Here is a 20178-nt window from a genome sequence, read left to right as displayed (position 1 = left end):
AACCTCACATCAGAGCCTTTGTCCCAACTGAAGATGGTTTTATGAATAGGACAACCAAATTTGGTCTATAGTTTCCGTAGTATGTTTGTGTTCCTATGTGTTTTCCCTCCAATCCATCCATCCTGGTTTTTATTCCAGAAATCACGTAGGAAAAAAAAGAGAAGTGAAGTAATGAAAACAGAGTAGTCCTGACTGTACCTCTTTGGCACCAGTAGCAGCAGCCCCTGCTGCAAAGGAAGCACTGGCCGATATGCTGGCAGCAGCCCCTGCAGCTCCACTGATGGTCACTTGCTCCTGGACACCATATCTCCCTTCCCATCTCTCTTCTCTCCTGATCTGAGTAGAGCTAGTCACTGTTGTCTCTCTCATCTCAGCCTCAGTTGAGGAGGCCACGTAGCCCTCTTGCTTCCACGGGGGAGGCACTTCAGGGCCTGTGGCCACGGTGGATGTCTGAGTCTTACGGACGAGTAAGGGTGACTTCACAGACCTGATGGGGGATGTGGAGATCCTCCCTGCTGGGGACACAGACCTGAAAACCAAATAGCAGAGGTCAGAACGCCAAGGTGAGGAGCTCTAGCAGGCATAATCAGATTTAGATAATGGCAGAGTTTTAAAATGTGTGTCCCTACAACTGGTTCAGAGGGTATATAATATGAAAATCAGTTGCTTTAAGTCTCAATAAAGCTTATTCTTATCTGCAGTATCTGGATCAGACTTAATCCCAAGTAAGCTACAGAATTTTGTGCCCTGTCTCATCTTCTCACATTAAAAAATATATAAGACTGAGGAAGGTATTTCCTAAATATACAGCAAAAGAAAGGGCATTGCAAACCCAGGACTCCTATGTAAGTGTCTCTGCATTCCCCATCTGGACAGGGGTGGGTGGATGTCAAGTAGATGCTAGATGAAGAAAGCTCTATGTAATCAAAACGCTTGTGTCACTCCTGGCTAAACAAGTTAAGCCTTTCTCTCTTCCTCTCTCCCTCCCTTCCCTCCTGCAGGACTTCCACACCACCTTCACCATGTCTATCTGACTTGCAAATTCCCAGGGCAGGAGGAAGGTTTCTGGTTGAGCTGTTGCAGAATCTTTTGGGGTATGGGCTGTGTAATGCAGTCTGGAAATTACTGCTCTATTTATAGGGTTTGTGGGCTCGGTTTTTGTTTTCTGCCCCTGTTTATTTGCATTCACCCTCATACCATACTGAAGACTTTCTTTAAATAACCATATAATTGCTGTGGATTTTGGCTAATTTGAAATCTAAAAAAAAAAATTTTTTTATTATTAAATGGATAAAATAGTTTCTTCCAAAACACTTTTCATTGTTTTTTTAGATGTATCCAAACTGCACACAATATCGTTTGAAGGTTATATGAGCTAAATCTTGGCCAGATAGCCTAAAAAGACAGTTTTGACCTAGAATCTTGGAATTGATTAGCCATGTTAAGATAAATTTTTTGCAAAACTCATTTTATTTTTAATCAATAAGATCTATTGCATTTCTCCCTCTAGGTGGCAGTATTGCTCCATCGTTGCATTTTATAAATTCCGAATCTAAGAAAACATTTATAAATGTATCCTGGCAGTATGTAGGATATTTAGTTTACATTGATCATAAATGAAACAATTATCCTAATTAACCTCAAGATACAGCTGCTATTTGCTCTAAGAGTAACAGTACATTACAACATCAGTCAGTTTCCTGAAGAAAGGTTTCACCGTGTTCTTAAAGAAGGGATTTTTCTGTGAAAATCAATTTGCATTTTATAAATGAAATTGTAATCAAACTAAAGAGAGATCTAAGGAACATGGCTCCATTCTGAAAATGACTGCCTGGGAAATAGAACAAAGGCCAGATTAGAATAATGTGGGTCTCTAGCGATTGAAGAAAAGCAGACAGACTTGCACTTCGAAGTCTCAACTTGTGCCTAGTTCCTGCTGTATCTGGTAATGTGGTTTTATTCAAAAGAGTTAAAGACATGATTAGCATGACATAAGTGATTAGCAGCGGGCCTCGGGTAAGCCCAAAACTGTGAAAAATCAGTGTAATTTGAGTCATTATAGGAAAGTGCTTATTTCTGCAGGTACAATAAAAAATAATCACCTGGTCACAGCTGGAGACAATGCACCCTATTCAATAAAATATGTTTGCCTTACTCTGTAACAAAAATCAAGATTTAACTATGAGACACTTTAGGAAAGCGTCTATTTTGGATAACCATTATTTTCTCCACAAATTGGCATTTGTATTTCCTAATTACTGTAAAACAAATTTAAGGGATGAATTTGGAAGGTTATTAATAAACTCTTAGAATGCTATGATGGTCAAAATACTCCATGGGAACAGAGAAACTAATTCTAAATGACCCTTAGGCTTGGATTTAAAATATAGTAAGGCTGTTATCTCCCTCAGAAATCACATTTGGCCTATGTGGTGATTTCACGGTGTGCAAACTTGGAGTTAGCCTGAGACTGAACACTTTTAGAAATGTGATTGCTAGACATGTTTTGAAGTTGAGCTTTTTGTTCAAGTTTTCATGTTAGTGTTTACCAAAATTTTTAATATTTTAAGTGGCTAAAAACAATAAAAATGAGAAAATATCTAGCTTTTTAAACTATATTTATTGGATATTTAGCAATATAAATGTCCAATAAATATAATTTTAAAAGCTGTGGTTTTTCCATTTTTTTCTATTTGTGTTGAATTTTCTTCCTATGAAAATTGATTTGTGGAAATTTTTTCCCCATTTTTTTTGTTGGTGCATTATAATTGTACACAATGGGCTTGTTACATATTTGTACAAGCACACAATATAAGAATATAGCTAAATATTGTAAAATGTAACACTTCCCCCTTCTCTCCCTTCCTCCCTTCCTCTGATCCCTTTCCTCTACTCTACTGATGTCCCTTCAATTTTCATGAGATACCCCCACCTTTTTCCTCTCTAGCTTCCAGATATGAAAGAAAACATACAACCCTTGACATTCTGAGTTTGGCTTATTACACTTAACATAATGTTCTACAGTTCCATCCATTTTCCTGCAAATGACATAATTTCATTCTTCTTTATGGATGAATAAACCCTATTGTGTATATATACCACATTTTATCATTTCATGCATTGATAGACACCTACATTGCTTTCGTAGGTTGGCCATTAGCAATCGTGTTGCTATAATCATGTGTATGCATGCATCACTATAGTATGCTGACTTGAACTCTTTAGGATAAATACTGAGGGGTGGTATAGCTGGGTCACATAGTGTTTTGATTTGGGACTTTTTAATCTATTTGATATATTAGTTCTTTGTCATAAGTGCAGTTAACATTCCCTCCAGATCTGCTTGCATTTTGCTTGCTTACAGGCATTATCTAGCATAAATATGTATGGTTGCTCAGGTTGGGGACTATCTCTGGGCTAGCATTTTTCACACTGTAGCCATTATGTGTTTGTTCTGATGCCTTTCTAGCAGTGGTAGTGAGATCTCCTGAGGAAGGAGCACTGTTAATTTTTTTTCCACAAGCATACTATTCAGTCTAGCAATGACTTGCTATTGTCATAATTTTTATTTTTTTGTCCTTGAATCTTGATGTCTATTTTTAAAAGCTCTTTCCCATAAATATTTCCCAAATTTTCTGTTTTTCTCTTTCTCTGTTTTTTTTTTTTTTTTTAATCTAACACTTTAATCAAGCTAGGGTGTATTTTGTAAAGGGTGTAAGATAGTTTTATGCTCATTGGCCAGCACTGGATGGATCAATATCAAATTGGCCAGCATTCTTCATGAAGTAAAATGCCTAGTCCCTAAACAAAAGGTCACTTTGATTATAAAACAAATTCCCTGTATTTTTGAATCTATTTTTAGACTCTGTTTGCTTTCCTAATGTATTTTTCTATTCATTACTATCTTCCATTATTGTTGTAGTGCTGGGGATTGAACCCAGGGCCTCAGGCATGCTACACAAGTCCTCTATCACTGAGCTACAGCTACAGCTCCACCACTATTGTGATTATAGTAACTTCACAGTAAATTTGAATATTTTTTAGGTCATTGACTTGTTCTGCTTTTAATTTTTTTTCTTAGTAGGGAACTGTCGACATGTCTTTTATTTAAATTGATCACGACATACTTTTTTTTTTGTTTTCTCAACTTTTGCAGTTTTTCAGTTCATCATATTAAAAGTCTCATTATGTTAAATCGCATCCCAGAGTTTGAAATCTGCTACAGATAATTTATACTTGACTGTAATTTCTGGGCCCTGATGATACGAGTCTGTCTTCTAAAGTACCTGCATCTTAAATCAGCATATTTTTTACTTATTTTCTAGGTAAAATAAGCATATGAAAAATGTTTAAAATATTTCATTTATTATGGAAGTATAAGAGCAGGTGTATAATTATTTGCTTTTTACAAGGCACCTTCAACCAATTATCTCATTGAATCTGTGAGATCATTCTTATTGTATTTCTCTTTCATTTATAGATGAGACAACTAAGAACTAGAGCAAGTGACTTTTTTGGCTCTTGCTATTTCATAATATTGGGGATAATAATTCTTAGTAGTTGTGAATATTTAGTGAGATAATGTTTATAGAGTGTCAAATCAAATATTTATCATAGTGATAGTGATCAATAGATAGTAGTGATTATTTTATTGTAATAGTTATTGTTCCAAGTCAAACTTAGCAAGTGATTTGGCTGGTTGAATTTAGGAGTTTTCTCCTTTTGCTGTGTTATTTTCTCCTCTCCTAAAGAAAATATTTATTAAATAGAAGTAAAAAAGAATTCAGAATTATAAAATTCTTCAAATTGCCTGTGGACAATGAAGATTTGGGAAAATCATATTCAGTGACATCTTGATATACCTCTTGTATCACATACTACATTTTCGATTGCACAAAACCTCATTTTACAATGCTTGATAACCTGGTCTCTTTAAAGAAACTTTACCTCACAGGAGATGGAGTGGGTGCCCGCACATGTCTGACCGGGGAAGGAGAGTGTCTTATTGGTGAGGGGGACTGCTGTCGAGCCAGTTGTGTTTTGGCAGCAATGGACACGGACGGTGGTGTTGGAGACCTTGACTTTGGCTTAGGAGGTATCCTGGGAGGTGTTTTATGTGGCAGCTGTTGCCCAGTGGCACCATCTATGACCATCTCAACTGTTGTGAGTGATCTGGCATCAAAGTGGGCTTCAATCTTCTGCAAAAGATTAAAAACAAAGTCCACGATGAGGGAGAATAGCTGGGGAAGTGGCCATCGGAAAGGCTGGGAAAGAGCAGCATAGAAAAATACCTTTTCAATTCGGGTTTGTCTTGTTTCTGAAATCTGAGCAGTCGAAACAATTGTCTTTGTCTTTTTAGCGGGTACTACTTCTTCACCTGTAGGAAGGGAAAGATGAGCATTGGAGGAGGAGAAACCATTCCTTTGGAAAGAGATTCTGTTAATTGTGACTACAAAGTCAATAAAATTTTCTGGGCATCCCTGTGGGGGAAAAACGCAGAAAGTTTTGAATCTTGTATGGATAGAAATCAGATTTAAAAATAGAAAATGCCCCTTCTTCAAAACTTCTGCCACTGCCAGAAAAGCACCATAGTAAACATATAAAGACTACAATATGAATGTGTTAGAACCATTTAAAAAATTATTCCAGTACTTTCAATAATTTGAAGTCTATGTAACTTATTTGAAAAACTTTCCAGTTTATTATATTGGGGTTAATAACTGAAGATTGCATCAGTACTGAGCTCTTGCCTGGAATCTCAGACTTTTCTTTTCATAGGGTTTAAAAGGCAGCTTGGATTTTAGCTCTCAGCATCCCCAGGGGCTCAGGGGAGGCAGAATAGCTCCACTTGGTCACAGATCAGGCCTCTCCCCTTCTCCCTTCTCAACCTGCAGTGCATACCTTGAACCAGCAATTCGGCAGTCGAAGTAGCTCTTCCAACGCTATTGGTGGCATTCACTGAATAGGTCCCGGAGTCTTCGGGGTATGCTTCCGCAATCAGTAAGCTGTAGAGGTCGCCTTCTTGTGAAATTTGGAAATCAAGGGAGCTCTGGATTTCAGCTCCATCCCGGTAGAACTTCACGACAGGTGTAGGGATTCCAGTCACTCTCACTTGGAGTCTCACTTGGCTTCCTTGTCTCACGGTCATGCTCTGCAGTCGTTGAGCGAAGTTGGGTGGCGCTGTCTCCGCTGCAGGGGACAGAGAAGGAAATCAGGCCAGGAAGCCAGAACCTTACCAACAGGGTATTTTTAAACAATCACAGCTCTGATTCCGAAACTAGGCAATGACTCGCCAATTCAGCATCCTTGACTGTCCTTGAACCCAGCTCAGCCAGCAGATGACAGCAAGAATGGGGCCCAGAGATGGCAGGTGGCTATCCAGCCACCATGTTTCTTATCTGCTTAGCAGTTCTAGGCCACCATGCTTGTTTTGTAATTTACATAAAAAGTCTAGATCTTGTTTTGACTAGAGAATCTTCTGTACTTCCCAACTTCATATCTGCACCATGTTAATGTGTTATGGCAACTTTGTATACTTCAATAGGTTACATTAAAATGAATTCCAGGGGTTGGTAGAATGGGTGTATTTGTGACTTATAGAATCTTTACATTTAAACTTAATTTAAAAACCCCTAAATCTTCTCCAAATTGGTTGATAGTCAAAGAACTGAAATACTTGCATTTAAAATGTTAACCTCAATAATGATATGTTTTCCTGTTAATTATTCTACAGAAAGGGGATTTTGGGGGAGGGTTATTTTGGAAAAAAATTTTTATGATAAATGTGAAGGGTGGATGGGATTAACTTTGGTGTGCTTTTGAATAGCAACAGCAAATTTTACTAACCCTGTGCTTTTCTATTTCTGAATTTTCTGTATGTGTTTTAAGGTTCAGACCTAATTTTACCCGATATGCTTTCTATTTAAGTCAGTTATAGCCCTATAACTGGATATCACTGAAGATATGGTTTATTGGATAAGCATTGATAACATTATGCAGTTCATGCAAGATATTATGTAATGTATAAATTAATTCATGTTTGAGTATTAATGTCTAACCAGGTAATGAATAATGGAGAACAACAGAGGCCACTAATATTGGTCATAACTTTTCTGGGTGAATGGTGTCATACATTAGAATAATAAGCATTTGTCTTTTTCTGAACATGTTATTGAGTAGTATTTTTAATATTTCTTAAATGACTAGTTTGTGGACCACTTGTATCAGAATTATCTTGGTGCTTGTTGAAGTGAAATTCCTGGTGAATCCTATAATATGTCATATTTCTTATGAAGCTTATGAACAAGTCTTTGAGCTTTTCTACTTGCTGAGAAGCATGATTTTTAAAATATTTCCTTAAAGCATTTTTGAGTGTTTAACATGTATACAGAGAAGCACTGATTCTCAGCCACTTTTGTGTTATATTTTGAAAGGAGAATTAAATTCCACATGGCAAACAGCTTTGCTATAAAATCAGCCTTTAGTGGGCCCTTTCTAGGTTGGGAGCTACAAGTCCTCATACCCATTGCTCAATATGGACCCCTTCCGCCAGGTGCAAGGGATGCCCTCAGGGGCAGCAGAGGATAGGCATGCCCCCACCAACCCACCTGTCACGAGAAGCTCAGCAGTACTAGTCGCTTGTCCAGATCCATTGGTGGCTCTCAGGGAGTATCGTCCACTGTTGGCTTTAGTCACGGCGGGGATCGTCAGTCTAGCGCGGCCATCGCTAAAGGAGATCTGCACGCCGGGCAGAGTGGAAGTGGAAATAACCTGGCCATCCCTAAACCAGCTCACCTCAGGAACTGGAAAACCTGAAGAGCAAGCACAATTGATCTTTGTGTTTGAGTGGGCACAGCAAATTCCTCTCCACCGAAACATTATCCTTGCTGCCTTGCTCTAACCTAAAAAGCTTTGTAGAGTAAAACACCATTTGGTGACAGTGACAACCTGACAGGCTCCTGGCGGAAGCATAACTTTGTAGGCCATTAGGAAGGCCCAAGAGCTTAGGTAGAGGCTAGCACCCTCATTCTACAGGGGAGGAAACTGAGGCCAATAGAGACCTGATGGTTTTTCCAAGGTCCCTCAGTGAGCAGTGGCAGGCAGAGGACTAGAATTTTCATATGCTTCCCTCCTGCCTGGGGCTCTGTCTGATGCAACTTAATAGACATCATTAAAATCATGAAAGGGATTTATAAAAGTGAGGAAACTTTGAAATAAAAAGTGACTGGTGTCCTCTTTGAACACAAATGAGGAACAAAAGCAGCAAAAGGATCTGACAGTTCTGTCTGACATAGGGAGGAGGGTGCACTCCTCTTCCTCTGCAGTGCAGGCACACCACCTTCTGGAATGCTCCTGCTTTCCTGTGTGCCTGCAGTAAAACCACCATAATGCAGAGAGGCAGTTTTCCAAGCCTTGTCTTTCAGAACAATGTGTAGAGTTGGAGTTGTGGCTAGAAAAGCCATTTTTTTTTATCCCACTATAAATTAACAGTGAATAACTATATGCTCATGGTTGGACATTTTAGGTATTTTAAAGTTCTGTATGATGAGAAGATATGAGGCAAGTTCAGGGAATGGTTTACTTTGCATTTGGTATAAACACTGGTGATTTATCTCCTCCAGCTAGGAGGCGAAGATAATGGAAAAGTCACTTTGTTATCCTTACATTAGCCAATCTCCCACTGTGGCTGCGTAGATACTGTGTTAGTATCCACTAAGAGGTATCAGGTATTTTCAGTGGTGTATTTCTAAGAACTTAGTAGTGTGAAGGAACAAGCTATGAAGAAGTCATTTTCTACTATTCACAAGGAGAGAGACTCCCACTGATGCTATGTGTGTTCTGTTCAGTTTAGAAAAATTACTGAGCATTCCAAGATAAGTAATTATTTGAAAATCAATAAGAGTTCATCATGCAGGAAGAGAATTGAATTTGTCTCCACACAATAGAAAATGAATGATTATATGATATTTGTGTAATATAAAATAAAGTATTATTCAATTATAGAAAGATTGGTGCATAAAATAGAAAAAAAATAAAAAGGAAATCTTATTTTATATCTTTATTATAAGCTATACAATTAAAAATAAAACAAAGAAGAACAATGTACCATGGAGATGCACTGAAGGAAGAAGTTAGCATAATTTTCAATTGACCCATGTAATCTTACATGGCCAGTTACAAGACTATATAGAAGGAAACAATATTAAGTGATTTTTGAAATGTTTGCAACAGTGTATTTTTTCACAAGATGATAGATAAGTCCTCGAAATCATGCATTTTCTGTAGTCATCCCTAAACTGAATTATGAAGAATAAGCAGCAGATAAAGAAACAGATAAACTTCCTTTTAAATAAAACTTTAGGGAAAATGGTTCCCTTTAATATAAAGGTCAGAGTGGCAAATAGTATTTCTTCTTGTCATTTTGAAATGATTGGAAAGTCTTTTGTTCACTGGAACCACTTAATGAAGATAGAAAATAATAGACTCAAACAATGAGGAGTTAGCTCATCATTGGTGGGTTCTGACTCTGAGGAAGGCTGGATGCATTGTTATTTTCCATATAAAACAACTGAGATTCCTGTGCATGGAGCAGCCAACCCAGATCACCTCCCAGAAGCTCCGAGGCAGCCTTTACTATACTGGAGTTCTTGGCTGCCAGTCTGGCTCTGCAGCTGAACCCAAATATAGAATGACCAAATGTGGGATGACTTTAGTTGCTGGATTCTGACAGCAATTTTAATCTAATGCTAATTATTTTTGCTTTGTGGAATTATAAATATGAATAAAACATTTTTGAGTCATTATATTGTCAGATTGTGTCAGTACTCTGAATGGTAGACCCTGAAAATGACCCTTCCAGGGCGCTGCACCAATTTTACAAAACTGAAGCAGAGTATCATCTCAGCATCATGTCCTATGACAAAGTGAATTCACTGGAAAGGAGGCAAAGGAAAGGAAAGCACCAGGGTGGGCTTACCACTAATGTGAGCCTCAAAGGTTGCGGCACTACCCTCCAGTACCACAACGCTTTGTAACGGCTGCGTAAACGTCGGTGCTTGAGTTGTCATCTTCTTAGGCACTCTGAAAAGGAACAGAAAGTAAGTGAGGATATCATCCAAGGGCCACTGGAGCTCCTGTGGGGATGAAAGAGACATATTCTCCACGGGGTTGCTCCTTGGTCATCTATGGGCCTGCAATAACGGGAAGGCCTCTTCTTTATGGCTTGGTTTTAAAATTTAACAAAAAGCAATAAATTTAAGGGGAAATGAGGGGAGAAAATTAGCCAGACAGAGCAAGGAATATGCCCGAATAGCCTTATCAATGGTGTAAAAATCAGGCCGAGAGTTGAAAATTAGAATAACATAGGGATAGTGAGTAATTAAAGAGATGATATGTGACAAATCTATAATGAATCTCTGCAATGTGTATGGAACAATTGCTTAAATATTTCCTTCCCCCAAATATCTTTCACTCACTGTAGCTATATTTATAAAGTTGACGTGGATACAGGCATTGTCTAATTACTTAAAATGGTCACCAAAATTAAAAGTTTGAACTTTGCAATTTCTTTCCTAATTTGAAAAGCTTTGGCAAGATTTATTGAATATATGAACTTCAAAAAAAAAATTTTTTAAATTGTTGCTAGATCTTTTATTTATTTATTTATATGTGATGTTGAGAATCGAACCCAGTGCCTCACACATGCCAGGTAAGTGCACCACCACTGAGCCACAGCCCCGGATATATGAACTTTTTGTAGACCTATAGGGTGCTTTATATTTCTTAACGTTTCTTCAAACTATAACTGTGCAAGTAATATTGCTACTGCTGAGTAGATATTTAGAAAAAAATTAATTTATAGGTAGGACCAAAATTTATTATAGATTTGAAACAAAAATATGGAACAATGTGGGAAGTCTGAATAATGGAAGGTTAGTGGGAAATGTGGGGGAAGTAACAAAGGACTATGCTTTTACTACATAAAATATTCAATGAAGAAATGAATATAAAATTTGCAGCTCAGTTCTTTATAAGTGGAAGAAAGTACTTTGTCTATCAGTTTCAGAGATTATGTGAAAATTTTTCTAATGCATAAATAGCTGATTATTCAACATGACTATTTCACTGTTCTGAAACAAAAAGACAATTTCTGAACCATCAATTGCTTCATTATTATTTTTCATAAAGTTCTTTGTTCACCAAAACTTTATGGAGCAATAGTCTTCTTTGTGATAATGCCTTACCTTATTCTATCTTTTTACTTAGTTAAAAAGAAAATTAAACCAGCATTTTTTCAGACAAAAATTACATTTGGAAAATTCAGATAATATCCAAAAGTTTTTCACAAAACTTTGTCAAGAAGTCTTTTGTAGCATGTTATTTTCAAAATGAACAAATTTGTGTTTAACTTTTCCTGTTTACAAGCTAATGCATCTTCTAAAAATAACTATCTTCTTAGGTATATAACAACACCATATCAGTACTAACAGGTATTTACAATGTGTAATCTAATTCTAAGAAGATGGAAAAATCAAAGCGTTATTTAGAAATCAAAAGCTTTTAAACATTATTCCTTACCCTTTTAACATTTGCATTTATCTCCTATCATATAATTGGATTGTGAGTTGAGTTAAAATGGATAATGAGATTTGGAGTATTTTATAAAACAATTATATAGCCTTATTCCAAATTTCTAACATTGCAATTAACTGGCCTAAATTGATCTTATACTCCTATTGTCTAGTGAATTTTGTTGCTTTAGTCCTTGCTTTTCACAGGCCTTTATCTAAGTAGGGCTGAAGGTATGCATCTAAAATGTCATGCTCCCAAAATAAACTCTCCAGCATTGACTGACAGCAGGCAAGTGTTCTGTCACTGTCCTGCAACTGATATCTCAGCAGTTGATTCCCTTAAAAAGTCATCAGGGTGTAGCTGATACCACATGCATGTTATCAGAGCTATTCTTGGTGCGCCTCACTTTATCACTGAGTAATATAACCTTGAACATTCTCAGCCAACACAAAGAGACTATAAAAGAACTAAACATTTTGATCACCATTGCAGACCCCAACTTCTAGAATATCCAGTGAATTTAAACAGTTTGAATTATTGACTGAGCTGATATGCTAAAGCATTCCATTTAAGAAAAACAAAGCTCACACATTTAAAAACAAAATTTAACAAGAAGATTCAAATAATGGGTCAGCACCAGCAGCAAGAAGTTACCCAAACAGGTCTATGTGGACATTTGGCACACAAAAATAAACAGGAGCTAGAAATCAATAAGAAAGTAACTCTAGTATTACAATAAGAAAAGCTGTTGCTCACCTGATTTCTCAAGAGTGCCTAAAAAGGGTGGGACTAAGCCCAGGCTGCTTCTGAAACGACGTCCTATGTAGAGTTGGTTTTTCCGACCATCTCCAACATGAATCGGTGAGCCTCTAAACCTAAAAACAAAACTACACAGTCAAGACTGTGTAGTTTTGCTTTTCTATGCAATCCCTACACCCGAGGCGAGGCGGGAATGCACGACTGCTCCAGAGCCAGGGCCTGGCCAGCCCTTATATTCACCAGATCTGCTGACAGCCCCACATCCTCAGGGCAGGGCCCTGGTGATTGGCTCTCTTAAGAAAGCATGATGGGAGAGGACCTTTTTGGTAGTTTCACATACCACCTGTTCTTCTGATTGGCAGTGCTAAATTTAGCCCCTCAAAAGAGGCTTTACCAAGGAAATAGAAGTGTGTTGGAAAAATAACCTGGTTGAGGCTCAGAGAAGAGCATTTGTTACCAACGTTAAAAATCTGTTAATGCGGGTCTGAAACAAAGATGTGGTAATAGACAGCACCTGTAGGCATTCATACAGAATAGCCCAAACCTGCGGGCTTTGCTCTGCAAAACAGGCCCCCGCTCCTGTTCCCTCCCCCCAAAGTAACCAAATGGACCCATCAATCATGACAGCAGATGAGGAAATTTATCTCATGTATAAGGCTTCATTTTCTCTAAAGAATCTGTTGTTATAAACATTTATATTGAAGGGACTCATTTGTACTTATCTGCATTCTCCAGAATCCACCTGTACTTTGGAGAAAGTTTAAACCAACGTTAATGAGTTAAGAATCCTGCAAGAATTCATGTTGAAAAGCAACATCTGAACTCAGCTTAGATTTAGTCTGCATAGGACAATATCACCACTCTTGTCAGATTTCATTTTTGTCTGGTGTTGGTATTTACAAATATGCACCCATTGCTTCTCAATAAACAGGCAAGTTTTCTGTTTAAATCATCCATAGGGCTGTTTTCCCCAGTACATGAAAGCTGCTCTACTAATCTCTGGAGTTTGCTGTTCTACTGGGAAGTGGTTAGGGGATGATATAGTTGCTATTTTAGGACTGAATTTAATTTCAAGCAAGAGATACTTCAAATACAAAAGAGCATACCGAAAGACCTTTATAATGGCTCAGCTGAGAGATTTGTAAAACTCTACTTAGAGGGAAGAAAATTGTCTTGTTGATAATGGAAAGAGGCTTTAATCAATAAAACAGATGAAAAATTTAAATTTTAAGTAAATTTCTTTATGTTTATAATAAAAATTTTTTCTTGTTATAGAAAAAATTGACCTTGTTTAGACTTATTACCTTCTTGAGTACTTCATTCCTCATGCTTGTTTATTCAGTGATTAATTCATTAACATTTAACAGAGCTTAAATTTACCAGCAATGAATTCAGTGCAGTTATATCTACAAGCTGACACCATGTACTTATTTAAACATGTCTCTTCACTTTGGTGTTATCCATATTGAGAGTATTGTTCCTCCTCTATTGACTGCATCTGTCATAATTCTGTTTTATTGCTTTCTGCTGAAACAACTAGTTTCATGTTATATACTTTGAAAATACTTCCATGAGAAACTCCTGTTACAGGCAACGTGTCCATCATTAAGTAAAGCAAGACTAGAAATGTGTGCTCTTTCCATTTGGGGAGTTCAACAGTGGACTCATCAATTAAAAGGCATTTGTTTACATGTTTGTGTGCACTGTACACATACATGTGTTTTTAGGCTCATGTGGCCCAGTATTTGGCATGTTAATGTCATGTCATGTTTGTTGGAACTGAAGTCAAACCACTTTAAATTTATAGGGAATGAGTGAATAGAATCCTGAAACTTGTGTCATGTTGGCCCAACACAGTTCAGGGCATTCAGGAGCCAGGAGAATGACCATATACTATAACCAAGTGAAGTGTCTCTCCCCTAAGCTGCTATCTATTCACTGTTCTTAGATTTCCCTAGACTTTCAGTATCGCCAAGGTCCTTGCCTTTGCATTTACATCCTTATATGGCATTCAGAGTCAAGAAGGAAGAAAGGAAGTAAAAGGAAGAAAACAAAAAAGAAAGAGATAGTTTGAAAGTACTAACACACTGCTCTGGAAAGAGGCCTTATTATTGGCTTAGTGAACACTCTTGAACAATATATGATACTGCTAAGCATTGGTTAAAAACTAAATATGTCATAGCTGGAATATAGTAAGTTAGGCCAGTGGAAATGAAATACTATTCAGATTTGGGGAGTTTGCTGATGCAGTAAGAGTGTCTTTTACTTTCCTAACAGTGGGGAGGAGCCACAGAGATAATCCAAAACAGCTGATAATTCAGATATAATGCCTCCTTCGTTTTGGAATGCAAGGTATGATTCTCTCTGAGAATTATCTCAATGCAATTCAATAAATATATATTAAACCTATACTCACTGCTGAACACTGTTATGTTGTTAGGACTATGAATTCTGGCATTGTTTGTTGACTCAACAAATTTCTACTGATCGCCTGCCATTGTGCTAGATGATGATGAGACAGAGCTGGAAAAGACAGATGTGTGGATTGTGCCCCTTGGGGATCGAAGTCTGCATCAACTCCTGATAAATTCTCACTAATCTGCAACTGAAACCTAGACTAGGTTATATACAGAACCCAGGTGGAAACTCCTCTCTATCGCTGTTGGCGTCAAATTTTATTTACACTGCATAGAACCATTTGCCAAAGTTAGAACTTACTGGGAGTTATTTGAGAAATGGGAAAAGTTTTTAAGGTTAACCTAAGAGTACTTCTGGAGAAAAAGAACAAAATTAATGTCTCATAACTAATTAAAGCCTATATGTTCCTACCATGTTCAAAACAGTTCAAATGCTGGGATTGCAGCAATGTACAAAAAAAAAAAAAAAAAAAAGAGAGAGAGAGAATAATCTCTGACCTCCCTAAATTTACATTTCAGTAAGCACAGAAATACATGTTCATACAATACCTGTACAGTCCATTTGACTCATAAAATATTTCATACCTGAAATACAGACTCAACACAGAACTAATTTTACACAAGGAAACAAGAAAAAAGCAAATTAAGGAAATGCACCAAGAAGAAGGTTTTGACAGAACAACTCCTGATGGTGGTCTGTGCTCCTTGAGTTTTGAAGGCAGGTGAAACTACATGGGGATCCAGAGGCAAGAAAATGTGACTTGAAATTTTAGGAGAAGACTTTTGGCCCTTTGTTTTCCTATATCCAGTTAAAATTGCTTTAGTAGCAAGACCAAATTAATTGATTTCCACAATTATTCACCAGTGTGCTAATGATTACTGACACACTTAAAGCCACATTAAAGACAAGACGATTATTTCCTACATGAATGACACTTTCCAAAATAAGTAAGATCAGTAAGTTGAAGTCTTGAATCTCTTGAAGACTTGGATCCCAGTAAGTGTGCATTGACTCCAAGGGCACACAGAATTTTGCTTCTCTCCTAAGTGGGCTTTAGACAACTCACTTGATTCTCAGACTTGTCAGTTGTAAATTTGGGATTATAATATCCACTTCAAAGAATTATTGGGAAGATTCAAAAACAATACGAACATGGCCAGGCCAGGGCAGAGAGAATCTGACACTTGATAGGCATTTTGTTTGTTTGATGCTATCAAGCATGACACAAAGAAAACAATGTCTGTGCTTAGTAATACTGATTTGGCCAATCATCTAACTACCTGAGTATACAGGATTGTGTTTTCTAAGAAATCTCTGGGAAGCCCACAAGTGAACTCATAGAAACTGGTCATGTCCTTCCCTGAAGGACCTCAGAAGGTGACACATTTATATGGGGATTAAAGCAAAGCCCAAGAAATACTGGAATCTTAGGGAAAAAATAAACTGGGTTTCTGGAAGCCTGGAACAGGAAACCATAAGCCAGATCAAATCCAACCACCAGTAGATGCTCACTGGAGGGAGTATTGCTGTCAAATAATAAGCTTTACACATGCAGAAGGGAGGCAGCTGAGTTCATTTTATCCAGTAATCACAGTAAGCAATAGCTCCTGGGATTAGAAGCTCTTTCAAGGCTAAAAATGTGTTTGGGGGCTGAAAAATATGTTCTGGTCTAAAATTAAAAAAAGAAATTTGTAAAAATGAAAATAATGAATGTTTATCAGAGGCAAACAAAACTGGTTAACTGCATTTCAGATCAGTGTATTTTATTATGTGTCATATGCTCAGCGGTAGATCCTCTAAATGTAGGAGAACCTGTGTGGTGAAACATTTAGGCCTATTTACCTCTGTGTTTTAGCTCTTCTGTTTCAGATTCCTAGTTGATTCCTCTTCCCCTTATCACCTTGCCTAATCATAAATATAGAATTCTTTTGAGTAGGTCCTTGCTGTGAATGAGAAATGTAGATCCTAGCACATTCTCTGGTCACCCCGGCCCCATGTCACATATTACCCAATCCTTTCCATCCATCTATGAGCTCCTTTGTTCTCTGCCTTCTGACAAGGCCCAGCCAACCCAAATGCTGGCAGTAGAGAGTAGGGGTATTTATTCCCCTTCTCCCACCTGCCCGGCTATAGTTTAGCATGATCTTCTAACACTTGTGATTTTTTAAAAATTGTTTTTCATGTACCAAAAACTATGGAGGGTACAGGAAATGTAAGGTCCTACACTTAGATGTTAGTTGGAAAAACAAGAGAGTCATATAACAATTTGAGGAGAGATAATAAAAAGAGACACAGCATTTGTCTAGTTCATCTTTAAAATTCTGCCTCCAGGCACATATATGATGCTTATTAAACATTAATTTAATGAAAATTCATAGTAAACTTCTGGAAAAATACAGCCTATTAAAAGCGATTTTTTTTAAAAAGATAGTTGAGTACAGAGGTCTTAAAACTAGGATGAAAAACTTAATTTTCACTTTCTATAGCAGTTTTTACCATGAACATATGTTATTTTCATTTTAAAAGGACTAATTATTATGGGAATGCATCCAAAACCAGTTGTGTAATTATAAAAACTTATAACATCTAGTTAATATAAAATAAAAAACTTCTATCAGAAAAGTAGCTGGCAAAAGATTTTCTCCATTCTGTAGGCTTGCTCTTCACACTCTCAATCATTTCCTTTGTTGCACAGAAGCTTTGAACTTGAAGCCATCCCACTTATTGATTCTTTTTTTTTTTATTAGTTGCTCAAAACATTACAATGATCTTGAATTATTGATTCTTGGCTTTATTTCTGAGCTTTAGGAATCTTATTAAGTTGGTGCTTGCACTAATATGTTTGAGTGTTGACGCTATGCTTCCTTTTGGCAGTTGCAATATTTTTGGTTTAATTTCTAGGTGTTTGATTCACTATGAGTTGGTTTTTGTGCACAGTAAGAGATAGGGATCTAGTTTCTTCTACATGTGAATATCCAGTTTTCTCAGCACCATTTGTTTAAAAGGATGTTTTTGGCACCTTTGTCAGGGATCAGATGATTGTAACTGTGTGGGTTTGCCTCTGTGTCTTCTATTTTATTCCATTGGTTTATGTATCTGTTTTGATGCCAGTACCATGCTGTTTTTGTTACTCTGGCTCTGCAGTATAACTTGAGATCAGGTATTGTAATGCTTCCAGTATTGCTCATATTGTTCAGCATTGCTGTGGCTATTCTGGGTCTTTTTTTCTTCCATATGAATTTTAGAACTGTTTTTTTTTTCTAGTTCTAGAAGAACATCATTGGTACATTGATGGGGATTGCCTTGAACCTGTATGTCAGTTTTGGTAATGTGGTCATTTTAACAATATTAATTCTGCATATTGAAGAACATAGAAGATCTTTTCATCTTTTAATGTCTTCAATTTCTTTCTTCAGTGTTCTATAGTTTTAAGAAGATTTATTCCCAAATATTTTTATTCCCAGGCTATTCTAAATAGAATTGTTTTTCTAATTTCTTTCTCAGCAGATTTATTATTGGAGTATAGGAAAATTATTGATTTTTATGTTGGTCTTGTTTTCCGCTACTTTGCTGAATAATTTCCAGAATATATAAAGAAATACATAAAAAATTTAACACCAACCCCCCTAAATTAATAATAAACTGGCATATGATCTGAAGAGAGATTTTTTTTCTCAAAAAAAGGAATACAAGTGGCCAATAAATGCATTAAAAAATGTTCAACATTCCTAGTGATCACAGAAATGCAAATCAAAAATACAGAGATTTTATCTCACTCCAGTTAGAATTGCAGTCATCAAGAATACAAATAACAATAATTGCTGGTGAGGATATGGTGGGGGAAGTAAAATTATACAGTTGTTGGTGGGACTGCAAATTAGTACAACAAATTTGGAAAGTAGTATGGAGATTCTCAAGAGACCAGGAATGAAACCATTACATGACACACTATACTACTCTTTGGTATTTATCAAATGATCTAAAATCATCACAACATAGTGATACATGCATACCTATGTTTATAGCAGTGCAATTCACAGTATCTAAGTCATCAAATCAGGCTAGGTGCCCTTCAGCAGTTGAATAGATAAAGTAAATGTGATATTACTCAACCATAAAGAGGAATAAAATTATGTCATTTGTGGAAAATGGGTGGAAGTGGAAAACATCATGCTAAGTGAAATAATTCAGATTCAGAAAATGAAGAGTGAATTTTATCTCATACATAGAATCTAAAGAGAGGGAGGATAGGAATTTTTAGAAGGAGGGTCTCCTGGAAAGAGTAGGGAAATCAATAAAGAAGAAGAAGGAGATCAAGAGGGAAGGAGTTGGGAAGGGCATGAAGAAGATGGAGAAATACTGGGGAATAAGAGTGAAATCTACAAAATTATAGTATGTCCATGTCTAAGTACACCACAATTAATCATATACATATATGATTAAAAAATATACATGTATATATATATGAGATATCAGTGGAGTAGAGAAAGTGGGTGGGGGAGGGAAGAAAAGAGGGAAAGGGAAAGTACTGGGGAACAAGGTTGATCAAACTGTGTTATGTACATGTACAAATATAGCGTATTGTATCTCACTATTATGTGTGATTGTAAATGTACCAGTAAAAAAAAAAAGGTAAATAAATAAATAACAGAATTTTTCTCCATGAAACATACCCACCCAGTTGCTATTCTGTGAATGCAGTTGACCAAAGTGAGGAAAATTTGACATGAGGATAATGCCAGGATTTCTGGCTTAAGCAGCTGGGATGCTAATAAATACCTTACACTGAGCTAAGAAGAGATGCCCATTTAAGGAAAGATGGCTTCTGATACAGGCAAAACTGAGGTACTAGTGAGAAATTCAGTTAGAAGTTCTGAGTAGATGACTGACTCTGAAGCTTGCAACAGAAATCTGGACTGGAGATAAGTATTTAGGAGCTCTTGGCACCTAAAACCTGGGGAGAAGTGATCTATCACTAGGAGATAAGAGAAGCCTAGAAGAGAGCTAGAGTGGAAGTACAATGATTCAAAGGAGGTAAGATACAAAAGAGACTGAGAATAAGAATAGTAGGAAATCCAGACGAAAATGGTAGCATCAGAGTCAAAGGGAATATGTATACTTCAGGAATGAGGGAGAAGTGAATGGGACTTGTCCTTTAGATTCACTGTTGCTGTTAGGGATCAGGGATGAGGGAGAACTGATCAGGGAGATCAGTTTCCATGAAATGGTGTGGGATTGATATATATATCTTCTGAGAAATTTCTTTTGTGAAGGAAAGGAGAAACATAAAATGGTAGCTGGAGGATTCTTCAGGCTCATAATAGGATTCTTGTCCCTATTCCTTCCAGAGAAGTGTGAAGAATCAGCATTTGCACCATGATGAATGGGTTTCTATTTGCTTCAGGCATTCAGCTCATACTCCACAGTGGA

At 37.0% G+C, this 20178-nt stretch overlaps 1 protein-coding gene across 28 annotated transcripts in view; it reads right to left on the bottom strand.

Moving 5' to 3' along the window:
• Ttn (titin) overlaps positions 1-12523 on the bottom strand; it is a 265404-nt gene extending 252881 nt beyond the window's left edge. For all 28 annotated transcript variants that reach the window (XM_076866699.2, XM_076866711.2, XM_076866701.2 and 25 more), the window contains exons 1-7: positions 12328-12523; positions 9977-10080; positions 7608-7811; positions 5902-6189; positions 5292-5377; positions 4948-5198; positions 199-529 (exon numbers count right to left, since the gene is read on the bottom strand). In XM_076866699.2, the coding sequence (XP_076722814.2) occupies positions 199-529; positions 4948-5198; positions 5292-5377; positions 5902-6189; positions 7608-7811; positions 9977-10067 (1251 nt within the window). In that variant the 5' untranslated portion in view covers positions 10068-10080; positions 12328-12523. The remainder of the gene's footprint in view (positions 1-198; positions 530-4947; positions 5199-5291; positions 5378-5901; positions 6190-7607; positions 7812-9976; positions 10081-12327) is intronic.
• Positions 12524-20178: the final 7655 nt, after the last annotated feature.

Source organism: Callospermophilus lateralis, chromosome 9 (assembly GCF_048772815.1).
Source record: "Callospermophilus lateralis isolate mCalLat2 chromosome 9, mCalLat2.hap1, whole genome shotgun sequence".
Taxonomy (NCBI): domain Eukaryota; kingdom Metazoa; phylum Chordata; class Mammalia; order Rodentia; family Sciuridae; genus Callospermophilus; species Callospermophilus lateralis.
This window is presented reverse-complemented; position numbering and strand designations above follow the sequence as displayed.